The sequence below is a fragment of the Pongo abelii genome, chromosome 16, assembly GCF_028885655.2.
Source record: "Pongo abelii isolate AG06213 chromosome 16, NHGRI_mPonAbe1-v2.0_pri, whole genome shotgun sequence".
In the NCBI taxonomy this organism is placed as follows: Eukaryota; Metazoa; Chordata; class Mammalia; order Primates; family Hominidae; genus Pongo; species Pongo abelii.
The window spans coordinates 65,045,386-65,060,911 of record NC_072001.2 but is presented as its reverse complement, the minus strand read 5'-3'; the positions used below and the strand labels follow the sequence as shown (position 1 = coordinate 65,060,911).

The 15,526-nt window shown below is 35.2% G+C and overlaps 1 protein-coding gene across 6 annotated transcripts in view; it reads left to right on the top strand.

The window, feature by feature from the left end:
• Window positions 1-15,526, top strand: part of VPS13C (vacuolar protein sorting 13 homolog C) — a 199,812-nt gene that overhangs the window by 53,210 nt on the left and 131,076 nt on the right. For 5 of the 6 annotated variants that reach the window (XM_002825516.4, XM_054531580.2, XM_054531581.2 and 2 more), the window contains 4 exons: window positions 6,595-6,724; window positions 7,304-7,398; window positions 13,369-13,511; window positions 14,356-14,548. In XM_002825516.4, coding sequence (XP_002825562.2) covers window positions 6,595-6,724; window positions 7,304-7,398; window positions 13,369-13,511; window positions 14,356-14,548 — 561 coding nt within the window. Of the gene's footprint in view, window positions 1-6,594; window positions 6,725-7,303; window positions 7,399-13,368; window positions 13,512-14,355; window positions 14,549-14,793; window positions 15,406-15,526 lie in introns of those variants that run through there. The other variant, XM_054531582.2, reaches the window with a different exon arrangement.

Here is a 15,526-nt window from a genome sequence, read left to right as displayed (position 1 = left end):
AGGGGATAAGGTTAATAAGTACTTCAGTAAGAATAAAGTAGGAAAGAATATAAGGAGCACTGAAGCTAGGCAGTGATAATGATTTGCAGTTTTAAACAGGGTTGTCAGGAAAAGCCTCACTAACAAGGAAACATTTGAGCAAAGACCTGAACATGGGACAATCAGCCAGAAAGATATCTAAGGGAAAGGTATAACCAGGCAGAAATAATAAAGTGTAACTGCTTAAAGGTTTTGGGGTTGGGACATACCTGGCTCATTCAGGAAACTAACTGGAGTCCTGAGAGAGGGAAGAGTGGTGGTTTATGAGGTCAGAGAAGTAAGGTAGCAGAGGAATGGGAGGGCTGCTCATGGGAGTTGAGATTGCCAGATTGTGTAGCATCTTACAGGCCATTGTGTGGATTTTGGCTCTTACTCTGAATTGGGAAACTAATAGTAGGTTTTGAAACAGGATGATACGATCTGGCATAGGTTTTAAAATTCACCCTGGCTACTTTGAAAGCAGACTGTAGGAAGGAAGGCAAGAGTGAAGATGGGGAGCAGTTAGGAGGCTATTGAAATAGTTGAGATGAGTGGTGATAGTAGCTTTGCTGAGAATGGTTGCAAATAAAGGTGATGAGAAAGGGTCAGATTCTAGATATACTTTGAGGGTACAGCCAGTATTTCCTGACTGACTAGATGTGAGTTGTAGGAGAGAGAGTAAAAAATGCCTTTAAATATTTTGACCTGGAGCAGTTGGAAGGATGGATTTGCTATCAAATAAGAGGGGGAAGATGGGAGAGAACAAGCTTGAGTGAGATGAGAGAAGACCAGGAGTTCAGTTTGGGACCTATTAAGTTTTAGCTGTCTCTTAGACCTCAGAGGGGCAATGGAGTAGGCAATTATGTGGAGTTCAGAAGAGGAGTCTGTGCTGGATATAGAAATGTAGAAAGGGTCAGCACATGGATTTCTTTAAAGCCACGAGATTGCATGAGATCACGTCAGGAATTAGAATAGCTAGAGAAGAGGAGAGTTGCAAAGATCCAAAGCATCTATTGTTACCATCAGAGGGATGGGAAAGAACCAGCAAAGGTGACCATAAAGGGATTGCCAGAGTTGTATTAGGGAAGCTGTATGAATGTAACACCTTCAAATTCAAGTGGAGAAAGAATTTCAAGGAAGAGAAAGTGATCAACTGTGACAGATGCACCTGATTTTTTAACTAAGATAGGACAGAATTGAACATTAAACCTACTAAATATGGGATATTTTTAGCCATGATGTTTTTCAAGTGATTTTTTGGCACCAATTTCTTTCTATTCTCTTCTTTTGCACTCTTAATTATTTGGACTCTTAATTTTTTTATATTCTATGCATATATGTATATATATATGTGTAAAATATATAAGCAAGGATGAAAACACCCATATGTATAAGATATATGTGTTCATATATAAGATATATGTGTGTATATGTAATATAAATATAAACATATATATATGTATGTATTTAGACCTTTTGGTGCTCTGTTCATTTTTTTTCCTTGCAATCTTTTTTCTCTCTCTAAGGCAAGATAATTTCTGTTGATCTATCTTCAAGTTCTGTCTTTCTTCTGTCATCTTCATTTTGCTATTGAACCCATCCTGGGAGTTTTTAATTTCAGATAATATATTTTTCAGGTCTAAAATTACTATTGAGTTTTTTTTTATAGTTCGCATTTCTCTATTGAAGATTCCAATCTTTTTAGTAATTTCCAGGGTGTTTGCCTTTATGTAATGTACTATAGTTACAGTGGCTTTCTGATAGTTCCAGCTATCAGACATCGAAGTTATCTGATTATTGGCATCTGATGATTATCTTTCCCTTGAGAATTGGTTACATTTTCAGTTTTATTTGTTTTTGTATGTCAAGTAATTTTGGATTGTATTTTTGACATTGTGATTATTATATAATCTCTGGATCTTGTTATAATCCTCTGGAAAATGTTGACATTTTGTGTTAGTGTACAACCTATTTAAGTTCTGAATATAGGTTGTGTTTGCCTTCTGTGGATGGTGGTTCAGATTTCAATTCAGCTCTTTAAACCTTTGGTATGTAAGTTTGAGTTTGTTTTACACATGAATATTACCGGGGTTAGTTTGAGACTTGCGCAGGTGGTTCATATTAGTTCAGGTGGCTAAGACCTTTCCTACTTTGGTTTGGGTTAGTTTCACATATGTGAAGCTTGTATTAGACTGGGATTTGGACAGGTTCATGTACAGAATTAAGAGATATCCCCTTCTCCGGCTCTTTCCCTGCCAGGGTTTTCTCACATACGTTCTGGCCTTCATGAACTCCATTTACTGGTTCCTTGGCCAGAAATACGGAGTTTTCTCAGGGTTTTAGGTGCCTGTACAGCTGTGCTCCATGTTCCTCTGCTCTGCTCCATGGTGAGGCCCTTGCTCAGCGCAGAGCCATGTATAGTAGTTTTCTGTGTCTATATAACAAACTTAGTGGCTTGAAACGACACGTAGCTATTATCTCTGAGTTTCTTTGGGTCTGGAGTCTAGGTATGGGTTAGCTGAGTCCTCTGCTTAGGGTTTTAAAATATTGCAAGATGTTGGTTTGGGACTATGGTATCTGAAACGTGACTGATGGCGGATCCACTTTCCTTGGCAGAATTTAGCTCTTTGTGGCTGTGGGATGGAAGGCTTCAGTTTTTTGTTGATTTCTGGCTAGAGCTGCCCTCAGCTTATAAATATCGTCTACAGTTCCTTGCCTAATGGGCTTCCCAACATAGACAACGATAACATGGCAGCTTTCTTCTTCAAAAGAAGAGAGAAACTCCAGCAAGATGATCGCTAAAGTCTTATGTATATAGCATACACATTGTACACAGAATCAAGTATATTTTATTACCTTTGCCATATTTTATTGTTTAGAAACTAGTGGCAAGTCATGTCCATGCTCAAGGGCAAGAACATTAGAAATGGGAGATTATGGTGGTGGGGTGGAATGGGGTGGGCAGAACATGTGAGAAAAACAAATGTCATGGAAAACTCACTGTTGTGCAGGTCACTTCTCCAAATTGTGACCCCTTCTACTGTTTGCCTGCTTTGCTTACTTTTCAAAATCTCGGGTAGATCTTTTTTATATTTTGTTCTGAAGTTTTAGTTGGGTTGAAGAGGGCTTATGCCACCATGGAACTAAAACTTTCACTGAAATTAGTAATAAAGAAGTCACTTAAGAGCAATTTTTATAGAATAATGTGGGCAGAAACTTGATAGGAATGCGAGAGCGTGAACGACTAGGAATGGGAGACAGTGAGTAGGAACAGTATGATTCTTTGCTGTAAGCAGAGCAGATAAATGGAGCAGTAAGTGGTGGACAATGTGGAGTCAAGAGAAGGTTTTGTAACTTGCTTTTCTTTCTTTAAAAAGATTGTAGTATCCATTTTCAGTGTCAGCAGAATCATTTATCTGACATCATTTCAGATAGCTGAATAGAGGCCGGATGTGGTGGCCCACTCCTGTAATCCCAGCACTTTGGGAAGCTGAGATGGGCAGATCACGAGGTCAGGAGTTTGAGACCAGCCTGGCCAACATAGTGAAACCCTGTCTCTACTAAAAATACAAAAATTAGCCGGGTGTGGTGGCACACGCCTGTGATCTCAGTTACTTGGGAGGCTGAGGCAGGAGAATCACTTGAACCCGGGAGGTGGAGGTTGCAGTGAGCTGAGACCACGCCATTGTACTCCAGCCTGGGTGACAGAGTGAGACTCTGTCTCAAAAAAAAAAAAAAAAAAAAGATAGCTGAATAGTATTCCATTCTGTGCATATACCAGAATTTGCTTCACTATTTCTCACTGGCTATATTTAATTGTAAGTGACTCTACAATGAATAGCCTTATCTCTGCATTTTCTCAAACATCCCTTATTTTCTCACAGGCAAATCCCCCAAGGTACAAGTTGTTAGGTCAGAAAGTATGAATATTTTAAAAGGTATTTGCTACTGCTGGGGATTGTTCATATGAAAGAGAGGAATCAATCACTGGAGGAAACAATTTCAATCCTCCACAACTTAAGTTGCTTTAGCTTAAATGTGTATTCTTAGTACCAGCTACAGTTGCTTAAAAAGTGAAGAAAGAGAACTAATATTGGATGCAGTAGACAAAGAAGGATGGATGTAGAAGAGAAGGCAATTTGATCTATCTAAAATTGATTTTTTTCATTGTAATGGAAAGTACATAGGGCCTGAGTTTAAAATGTAGGCAGAGGATTGGCTGAAGTTATTTACCATAGGCAACTTACTTGGACAGAGAAGGAAGTGAAGGCAACAAGGGGTAATTGAAGAAAAGGGAAAGGGCTCTGCATCCATCTCCATCTTAGGTCTCATTTGTATAGTTTTATTTATTTTTGGTCTCATATACGTATATATGTATATATATATATATATATATATATATGCTTTGAAATAACTATAGGTTTATAATAAGTAGCAAAGATAGTTCACAGAGGTCCTGTGTACCCTTCACCCGTTTCTCCCAGTGCTTACATCTACATAATTATAGTACAATACCAAAACCAAGAATTTGACATTGGTATGATGTGTGTGTATAGTTCTGTGACAGCTCTCGTATTTTTAAATGTTAATTCTTATTTATTTTTAAATGGTAATTGACAAACATATAGGAAAACTTTTCTTCACTGTTCTTTGTTACTTCATTTTCTTCATAGCCTTTCTTATTGTTTGAAATTAGTATTTTTGATTGTGTGCTTTCCTACTAATTCATCTCTTTTTCTCTTTATTGTGTCTAAAATTTTCAGTTTATTTTTAAATTTCCTTGAAATTTGTAGCGTGCTGATCACACCTTTAAGATTTCAACGCTAATGCTAATAATGGCTTTATCTTTCTTTTAAAGGTTTTCAGATATTTAAGTAGAGATTTGGGAGGAAGTTGAATGTTGGGGTTTGTCGCCATACTATCTTGATGTCTCTTAGGATATTTTAAAAAGGTTAATTTCAATTAATTTTTTTTCCAAAATAAAAAGGCTTCTTTGCCCCAAAGTGTAAAAAAATGTATTATCTATTTTTATAAAGAATAATTTTTATGGTAGCTAAGAATATGGTAACAATGAAAAAATACAATTTAGTGCTTGCCCTTTTAAAACTTAAAGCTATCAGTTTGGTTAAAAGAGATGTTAATAAAATATCCAAATGCTTTTTAGCTTTTTCTGCATTTAGATTTATAAAAACTATCTGTGAATTCATCTATTTATTAAGTCTCAGTATCTAAGAGAGGTTCAAACTTGAAGTTTCTGGTTGCATTTTCCCTAAAAGCACTCATAGAAGATTCTTAAAAGCGGAAAAACTCAGATGATATACATTTAATTGGGTGTCATTTCCAAAAAAGCTCAGTTTTATCTACTTGTGAAACTGTTGAAGCAGTTAATTCCCTTTATCATGATCTCTGCTGTTGAAGGAAACTAGTTTGTTGTCGTCTCAGTGGTTCTGAACCTTGGCTGCATGTTAGAATCACCAGGGGAATTAAAAAAAAAATACCTGTCTCTTGAGAGAGAACCCACTCTCTCAAGATTGGATTTAATTGTTGTGTGGTGGGGCTTTGGCTTTGGCTTTTTTTCTCATAAAGCTCCTAGATGATTCTTTTGTGTAGCAAGGATTGAATACCACTGAGCTGTGGTATCCACAGTAGCTGATTTGTCATTTACTTTGATCTTGCAGTTTCAAACAGGGCTTGAAAATGTATATACTCATCCCTAGCTTGTGACAGAAGTTTAACATTTGGCCCGTCCTTAGTCTTTACATTCACCAATCAAACCCTATTCTCTTTACTATAGAATTCAACTCTTTACTTTTATCTTCTCTTTTGTATTATTCCACTTTTTATTACACACAGGGGCTTACAATATGTTACCGATTCACTACCAATTTAAAATACTTTAAGTGGAAAAATTATTGAAATTCACTTATTCAGGGAATGAGAGCATATAATCTAAATTACTTATCCCCTTTATTTTGTTTATCCCTGTATTCTGCCTTTTGGTTATTCATCTATATTTCTCTGAAAAGTGGGCAAAGAGAAGGAGCAATACAAAATCAAGTCAGGATTTGTTGAGAAAAGAGGGTGAAATGAGATTCAAAGACTATTTTAATTTATATCCCTCTTTCTGCCACTGTCCTAGTTAGCAGGCCAGCATTGTATATGAATTCTGAAATATAATTGTTTTAAATTAATACTTTTTTGGGTGTGTTCCCTTTCAAGGAACTTTTCGTTTTATAAACATGCAGTTCTAGTGGCTCTTTAACTTAAAAATTTGGAAGAATTTGGAAGTCATATTGCTTAGAAATATTTTACTTGAAACCTTAACTATATTGTTCATGACATGCAGCCTCATCAAAATGCTATCCGTTGGTGTGGGAAGTATTAATAAACTAATAGGGGGACTGCATTTAACTAAATTATGTTGTGAGCATCATTTAAGATCTTGACTGGTGCAATGTTACGTAGTGTTAAAAAAAAAAAAAAAAAAAAAAAAGAACCATTGTTTTTTTCCAGGCTACACCTGAAAATGAAGAGGGCAACATTCTTAAAGTAAATTTTTTAATTTTTATTTTTTAGGTGATTCGGTCTGGGCAAAAATTAAGGAAAAAATCTGCTGACACAGGCGAGAAACGTGGAGGCTGGTTTAGTGGGTTTTGGGGTAAGAAAGAGTCTAAGAAAAAGGACGAAGAATCATTGATTCCTGAAAGTAAGTTCCAAGTCAAATAATTTATTGTACAGTGTTAAGTTAAAAAAAAACTATGTAAATTATATCTTCCCTGTTGAATTTTATTTTGAAATACATTTGAAATAAATTAGCTCAGTATAGTAAATATATAAGCAAATACATCAGGCTGGACTATTCCTATGTTTATCTAAAATAAAACTTAGGTTAAAATAAAATATTGATTTTTTGTTTGTGAAATAATGTTTATGTCAAATTTAAAATGTTTAAATTTAAAGATCTCAACATTTAGCATTTTTTGTTACCTTTTGCATAGATATTCAATTACAAGTTTCACTTAAGTTTTAAAATACTTAGGGAATTCTAAAACCCATATATTAGAACTGAATTTCCTTAATGGTGTCTCTTTGCCTTTTCTTGACCTTAGCAAGCAAATAGAATATGTTTGGTCAAAGTTGTAGTATATTAGAGGATATTACCTGTCTAATTTTGCTTTAGCATTTGTGTCTGTTGATTTTAGGATACTTGTTAGTTTGGTTAGTCTTTTTAGTTGTATCTGTAAAATGGAAGCAATTAATTTCTTAAAATGTTGTTTTTTCATAGCTATTGATGACCTTATGACTCCAGAGGAAAAAGATAAACTCTTCACTGCCATTGGTTATAGTGAGAGTACCCACAACCTAACTTTACCTAAGCAGGTAATTACTTAAGTGGTTTAAAGGAATTTTGTCTCATTGTACTATATTAGATTGAATTGGATTAGAGTTACTGATTTTTTTAAGTAATAAAAATGTTATTAATTCCACTCTGCTACTTAATGGTTGAATGTTTCAGTCAGGTTTTACCAATTAAAATTCTCTCTCCAACTTTATTTAATTTGATTTTTTGAGATGGAGTCTCGCTCTGCACTCGCTCAGGCTGGAGTGCAGTGGTGTGATCTTGGCTCACTGCAACCTCTGCCTCCTGGGTTCAGGTGATTCTCCTGCCTCAGCCTCCCGAGTAGCTGGGATTACAGGCACCTGCCACCCTGCCTGGCTAATTTTTGTGTTTTTAGTGGAGATGAGGTTTTGCCATGTTGACCAGGCTGGTCTCAAATTCCTGACGTCAGGTGACCTGCCTTCCTTGGCCTCCCAAAGTGCTGGGATTACACGGGTGAGCCACCGTGCCCAGCCTCCAACTTTAGATTTAAGTAGTTTTAGTGAACGTAAGAATAACCTGACAAAAGTACTTATTGTAGTGCTAAATTGAATCTTAAAAAAATTTTATCTTAAATTTTTTCAACTTGTGAAGCATAACATATATAAAAGAGTAAGCAAAACCAAAATGTACTGCCTATTTGATTGACTAAAAAGGGAACAGGTGTGCAATTATTATCGAGGTCAAGATTTAGAATATTGCTGTCACCTTAGAAGTCCTTATGTCCCCCATCATTACTTCTCCAAAGGTAACTGTTACCCTGATTTTTATGGTAATCATATCCTTTATTTCTTTTTGTTTTTTTTTTACTACCGATACTGTTATTTTGTTTTGCATATTTTTAATCTTTCTATAAATGGCCTCATAAAATATATATTTTCTGTTTCTAGTTTTGTTCTTGTGAGATTCATCCCTATTGTTGCAGTAGATGTATTTTGCTAACTTTCATTGCTGTATAGGATTCAGTTATTTGAAAATACCACATCATTTGTATTTTTGTTGATGAACATTTGGGTTGTTTCTTGTTTATCATGAATAATGCTGCTCTGAACTTGTGTCTTTTAGTATGGATGTGTAAGATAACGTTTACTGAGGAGTGGAATTGCTGAGTCATAGGATATGACCATATTAAATAGTTTTCCAATGTGGAAAACACTTCCGCTAGCAGTATGCGAGGATAATTATTGCTTCACATCTTCACCAGCACTTGGCGTTATCAATCTTTTAAATTTTAGCCATTCTAAATGGGGATGAATAGTAGTAGTATTAGCTTGGTGCAAAAGTAATTGTAATATTACGGTTTTAATTTGCATTTCCTGGATGACTAAAGAGGTTTTGCACTTTTTATGTATTTATTGGTCTTTGGTCTTTAGATATGCTATTTTGTGAAAGTGGGTTTTGAGTCTCTTCTTCATTGTTAGGTTGTCTTTTTTTCTTATTGGTTTGTAGGAATTCTTTATATATTCTGGATATGAGGCCTTTGCTAGTTAGATGTTAATATCTTCCCCGACAACATGGCTTGGCTTTTCATTTTTAGTTGTGTTGCAAGTCTCTCTACCCACAATGTAAAGTACATTTTCATTCTCTGTTTTTTTTTTCTGTTGAGACAGGGTCTTACTCTCCCAGGCAGGAGTGCAGTGGCACGATCTTGGCTTCCTGCAACCTCCGCCTCCTGGGTTCAAGTGAGTCTCCTGCCTCAGCCACCCGAGTAGCTGGAATTACAGGCATGTGCCACCATGCCCAGCTAATTTTTTTTTTTTGTAGAGACAGGGTTTTGCCACATTGCCCAGGCTGATCTCAAACTCCTGAGCTCAAGCAACCTGCTTGCCTTGGCCTCCAAAAGTGCTGGGATTACAGGCGTGAGCCACCACTCCCATCCCCATTTTCATTCATTAATAATATCTTTTGATGGCTAGACTTTTTATTTTTAATATTTATTTTCTTTATTAATCTTTTCCTTTATGGCTAATGCTTTTTTGGTGTCCTGTTTAAAAGTCTTTCCTCATTGCAAGGTCATGAAACTATGCTTCTAGAAGTTTTATATTGTCTTACTTTATGTATTTAGATTTATGGTCTATCTAAAATTGATTTTTGTGTATGGTGTGAAGTTGGGGTTAAGATTCAATTTTTGTCCATATAGCTGTCTCCTTGACACAGCACCGGTTGCCTTTGCCACTGCTCTCCATTTACCTCTTTATCATCAGTTAAGTGTCTTTATTTCTGGAATTCCTGCTTTATTCCATTGGCCATTTTTCTGTCTTTGTAGCATTCTGTCTTAGTTACTGTAACTTTGTAATCAGTCCTTTGACCTTGTTGTAGAAATCTTTAAACTCTCTTGTTCTTTAAGATTACCTTTTCTATTCTTGGTCCTTAAAATTTCCATATAAATTTTAGAATCAGCTGTTCAGTTTCTATAAAAACTTGAGGTTTTCATTGGGATTTTATTGACTGTATAAATTAATTTGGGGAGAATTTATGTCTTTATAGTATTGAGTCTTTTAACCTATAAATATAGCACATGGCTCCATTTATTTACCTCTTTTTCATTCCTCTAATAATGTTTTATAATTTTATCTGTAGAAGTTGAACATCTTTTGTTGGATTGGTATAAGTGTCTTTAAAATTTGGTTGAGGCAGAATTTACATACAGTAAAGTTCACAGATCTTAAAATTTCATTTGATGAATTTGGACAATTGAATACACCTATGTGGTGATCAACAAAAACAAGATAGAGAACATTTCCATCCTTCCAAAAAGTTCCTTTGTAACCCTTTCCAGTCATTTTTCTTCTTTTGCTTTGCAAAACAAACACTTATAACTTGTCACCGTGATTACTTTTTCCAGTTCATGCATTGTTTTGTTTCTATCTTCTTTTGCTCAAAATAATGTTTTTGATATTCATCCATGTTGAGTATGTGTCTGTAGATTGTTCCTTTTCATTGCTGAATAGTATTTCATTGTATGAATATACCATAATTTTTTATCTATTTCCTGTTGATATATAGTTTTTTGTTTCTGGTTTTGGCTATTACAGATATCGCTGCTATGAACATACTTGTACTAGTCTTTGATGGAGATATGTTTTTACTTCTCTTGAGTTAAATACCTGGGAGAGTAGAGTTGCTGGGTCATAGGGTAAATATGTATAACTTTTCTAAAAACTGGCAAACACTTCTCCAAAAGTTGTAATATTTTATATTCCTACCACTGGTTCCAGTTGCTACATATTCTTGACCACATTTGATATTGTCAGGCTTTTTAATTTTAGCCATTTTAGCAGATTTGATATGTTCCTCGACTGTGGTTTTAATTTACATTTTCCTAATGACTAATGATGTTGATATGGGTAGGTTTTTGTGTCCTCTCCCAGATCTCATCTTGAATTGTAATCCCCATAATCTGCCCCTCACCACCATCAAGGGAGAGACCAAGTGGTAATAATTGAATCATGGGGGTGGCTTCTCCGATACTGTTGTCGTGATAGTGAGTTACTTCTCATGAGATCTGATGGTTTTATACATGGGAGTTCCCCTGCACAAGCTCTCTTGCCTGCTATGTAAGACGTGTCTTTGCTCTTCCCTTGCCTTCTGCCATGATTGTGAGGCCTCGCCAGCCATGTGGAACTGTGAGTCTGTTAAACCTCTTTCTTTGATAAATTACCCAGTCTCAGGTATGTCTTTATTAGCAGCATGAGAATGGACTAATACACTTGATTATTATGGTTTTATAAGTCTTAAAGTAAGACCTCTGACTTGGTTTTCTTTTTTATTTTTTAAGAGTGTTTTGGCTATTTTAGGCCTTTTCCACTTATATATACCTTTTAGAATAATCTTATCATTGTTTTCAAAAGTACATGCTGCTTTTGTTAGATTACATTGAATCTGTAAATTATTATGGGGAGAATTGTAATTTTAGCAATATTGAATATTCCAGTCACATAATTCCTTTCTGTGTCTCTGACCATCTGTCAGTAATTTTCCTTCTACCTGAACAATGCCAATTATATTATTTTGTTGAATGCAGTTCTGCTGGTGATGAGTTTTTAATTTTTTTTGTCTTTCTGAAAATATCTCTATTGTTCCTTATTTCTTGAAGTATACTTTTGTGTATAGAATTCTAGGTTGTTAATGATTTTCTGAGTTTTGAAGGTGTAATTTCATTGTTGTTTGGCCTGCATTTTCTTTTGTGTATTTAGCTGTTAGTCTTACGGCATCGCTTTGAAGGTAATTTCCACCCATCCCTCTCATTTTTCTATTTTTAAGAAAATCTCTTTACCTTAGATTTTCAGTAATTTTACTGTGGTGTGACTAGATATGTGTTCATTTTTGTTTATACTGTTTGGACTTCTTAGTGTTTGGACATCTTGAGGTTTCATCAATTTGGGAAAAAATCCTCACTTCCCAGTTTTATTTCCCATCATTCTTTTATCCTTCATCCTTTGGCACTTCTAATGTACATAGTGGGATCTTTTCATAATATCTCATGTGTGTCTTATTTTCTCTGAGGTATTTCCAAGTTCTTTATCTGTTTATCTTTGGCTGGTTTCCTCTAATTCTCTCTTCAGCTGTTTGTATATTACTGTTAAACTCATTTATTGAATTCTTAATTGGCTTTTGTATATTTCAGTTCTTGAATTTCTATTTGGTTCTTTTTTTATAGCTTCCAAATTCTTTTCTAACATGCTCTCTTTCATCTTTTATGTCTTTGACCCTAATAAATCTAGTAGTCTGAGTAAGTCTAAAATTAGACACTTGATGTCTAGAGCTCCTGTGAATCTATTTTCTGTTGTTTCTGCTGGTTTTTGTTCCAATTTGTCATGAATCTAGTGAGCCTGTGTGTGTGTGTGTACCTCTGTGTGTGTGTGTGTGAGAGAGTGTGTGTGTATGTCTGTATGTGCACCAATCAGTGTTACTGTAGGTATTGAGATGATTTGATGCTGTGCTGCAGATCATGGGAGTCTGCCTGTTTCTAGTTCACCTTTACTCTTATGATATGGCCCTTTAGGGTCCCAGGCAAAAGAATGTGTTTTAGCAGTGCTTTTACCCTTTGGTGGGACCTGGTTTCCAATTTTGACCCTGCTAGCCTAGCTTCACAGCCTCTAGGCTGTCCCCTTTGAAATTTCCAAATACCTCTAGGAGAAACAGGTCCCCAAATTCCAGGATCATCTCCCTGGTTCTCTGTTTTACCTCCAATCTTGACTCAGTAATTTTGGGGTCAGGATTTATTTTCTCAGTGTCTTACTAACTCTGCACAGCAATCAAGCAGATGTTCTATATAGGTTTCTTTCCTTCAGCCACAGGATTATTCTTAAATACTTAGTTTGTTTCAGAAAAAGTTGCTGAATTGAATCTTTATGCCACAAAATGCTTTGTAATTGTTTCGTTGTTATAACCTTTAAAACTAAGAGAGGGCCGGGTACGGTGGCTCATGCCTTTAATCCTAGCACTCTGGGAGGCCGAGGTGGGCAGATCACCTGAGGTCAGGAGTTCGAGACCAGCCTGGCCAACATGGTGAAACCCCATCCCTACTAAAAACACAAAACTTACCTTGTCATGGTGGTGGGCACCTGTTATCCCATCTGCTCAGGAGGCTGAGGCAGGAGAATCACTTGAACCCAGGAGGTGGAGGTTGCAGTGAGCTGTGATTGTGCCACTGCACTCCAGCCTGGCAATAGAGCAAGACTCTGTCTCAAAAATAAAATAAAATAAAATAAAACTTAAGAGAAATGAATTTTTAGATCTTTTGTAAGCATCCTATTTGAGTGGACAATCTTATATTGAATTTTGTAATTTATAGTGAATAAATTTGTAAATGAAGAATTTTTCCTTTATGGTGAGCATATGGATGCCAGAACCTACCATGCTCTATTTGTTAGGTTGCTTTATAATTCAACAAATTTAAATAAGAAATTATTAAAGAAAGTAATAATTATTTAAACTTTAACAATTTTAATTTCATTCTTTCTGTATAGTATGTTGCCCATATAATGACCCTGAAGTTAGTAAGCACCTCTGTTACGATAAGAGAAAACAAGAATATTCCAGAAATACTAAAAATTCAGATAATTGGCCTGGGCACTCAAGTATCTCAGCGACCAGGAGCACAAGCACTTAAGTAAGTTTTTAAAAACTTATTTCAATTTTTATTTTTAGTTATAGTTTTAGACAAAAAAATGTGTGTTATTCAGGTTTCAAAATGATTAGTGCCAGCTCTTTAATTTCTTTTCCTTGTATATGTCAAATAGCCTTTTTATATTTGCTTTTGTTTTGTTATGGAGCTATATGGGTACTTCATCATTTGTTCTGCCCTCCCTCCTTTCCTTTGTGAATATTTATTGGATAGTATTTAATTTATAGGCTCAATACTGTAAAAGCTGTGGACAAGTACAGTAAGTTTTTGTTTTCAAGAAATGTATGCTATAGCTGATAAAAGATATACAAAAAATTAATAATTCAAGAACTATATAACATTAGACAGCTCTAGGGTAAGAAGGTATTATAAAATTAAATGCCTCATAGTTAATGCTACACGAGCTTAGTTGTGGAAGAGAATAACTGAGCTAGGAGAAGGCCTAGGTTAGCTGAATGGAAATGACTAGGAGAAGCTGGAATGGAGTAAGAGGGTGTTAAGGGTGGCATAGAAATAGGGAGAGGAGTTCATCCATGTCGTGTGATCTTTTATTCATACAACAGTGATCAGAACTTTTACAGTATTCTAAAGTTGGCTAAAGTGAGTTTTTCACATAGATGAAAGGAGTTAATTAAAACAACAAGAGCAGCAAACCAGATTGTGTGTGAGCAATTGAATGCCTGGCTAAGGAGGTTGAGCTTCAGCTCTGGATAATGTGCATGGATGGTCCTGGTTCTCAAAGAAGTTTTAAAAGGGAAATTTGTATTTTAGCCCATTAGATTACAAAAGACCTTATCTGTATCTTTCCTTGTTCTTCATTGGATTATAGGGTAGAAGCGAAATTAGAACACTGGTATATAACAGGTTTGAGACAGCAGGATATTGTACCGTCACTTGTGGCTTCAATTGGTGACACTACATCATCCTTGCTTAAAATTAAATTTGAAACCAATCCGGAGGATACTCCTGCTGACCAGACTCTGATTGTTCAGTCCCAGCCTGTGGAGATCATCTATGATGCTGTAAGTGCAAGGAGAAAGTAACTCTTTATTTAAATCATCTTATATTTCCGACGTACAGTTTTATTATTTCTCCTCTTTCATATTTAACATTTATTTACTTAATAAGTAAGTTTCCTAATAGGTTTTTCTTGTTTCAAAAGCAGTATATGTCCAGCAGCTAATTTTGATTTTTTTCGTGTTCTATACATTTTTCCCTACTTCAAGGTTTATTTATCTATGCTTATATTAAATTTAAAAAAAATCTAATATACTTTTAAAAATTCTTGTTTATTTGCCAACTACTTCCAAATTGTTACATGTTTACTTCCTACTCCAGTTCTTTTTTGTGTATTTTCTCTTTTCTTTCAATGTTTGGAACAAATTCAAAGAGCTTTAGGAGTGATTAAAAGAATTTTAAATATTGTTCACATGGGAAAAAAGCATTGATGTTTAGATGTTATTGGAAGTGCTGGCTCAGGTTCTGTATCTATGACTTTACCTTTTACTCATGCTATCTTATCCGTCATCTCAAGTTAGTCATCAATATGGATATGGTTCACTACTCATTGCATCACTTGTAGGTTTGCCCCACCTTGTTGAGATCCCTGATGTAATTTTACTTTACGATTGAAAGCTAAATAAAGTGTGTGTGTGTGGGTGGGGGGACAGTATATAAAGACTGCAGAACTCCTTATATTTTATAATTAAAAAACTTTAATTGTGGTAAAATACACATAACTCAATTTAACATCTTAACTGTTTTTAAGTTTACAGTTCAGTAGTGTTAAGTACATTCACATTGTTGAACAACCAGTCTCCAGAACTGTTTTCATCTTGGAAAATCTCTGATTTTTTAAAAGTTTAAATTTGGCATGTAGGTAAGAGCTGAATGACTTTCTTCCTCTTAATTTTCTAAACTTCAAAGTGCAAGGGAATCTAATTACAGTGTAGAGAAGTAGAGTTTCATCTTCTGACTAATTGGAGGCTAAAACTAGAAGT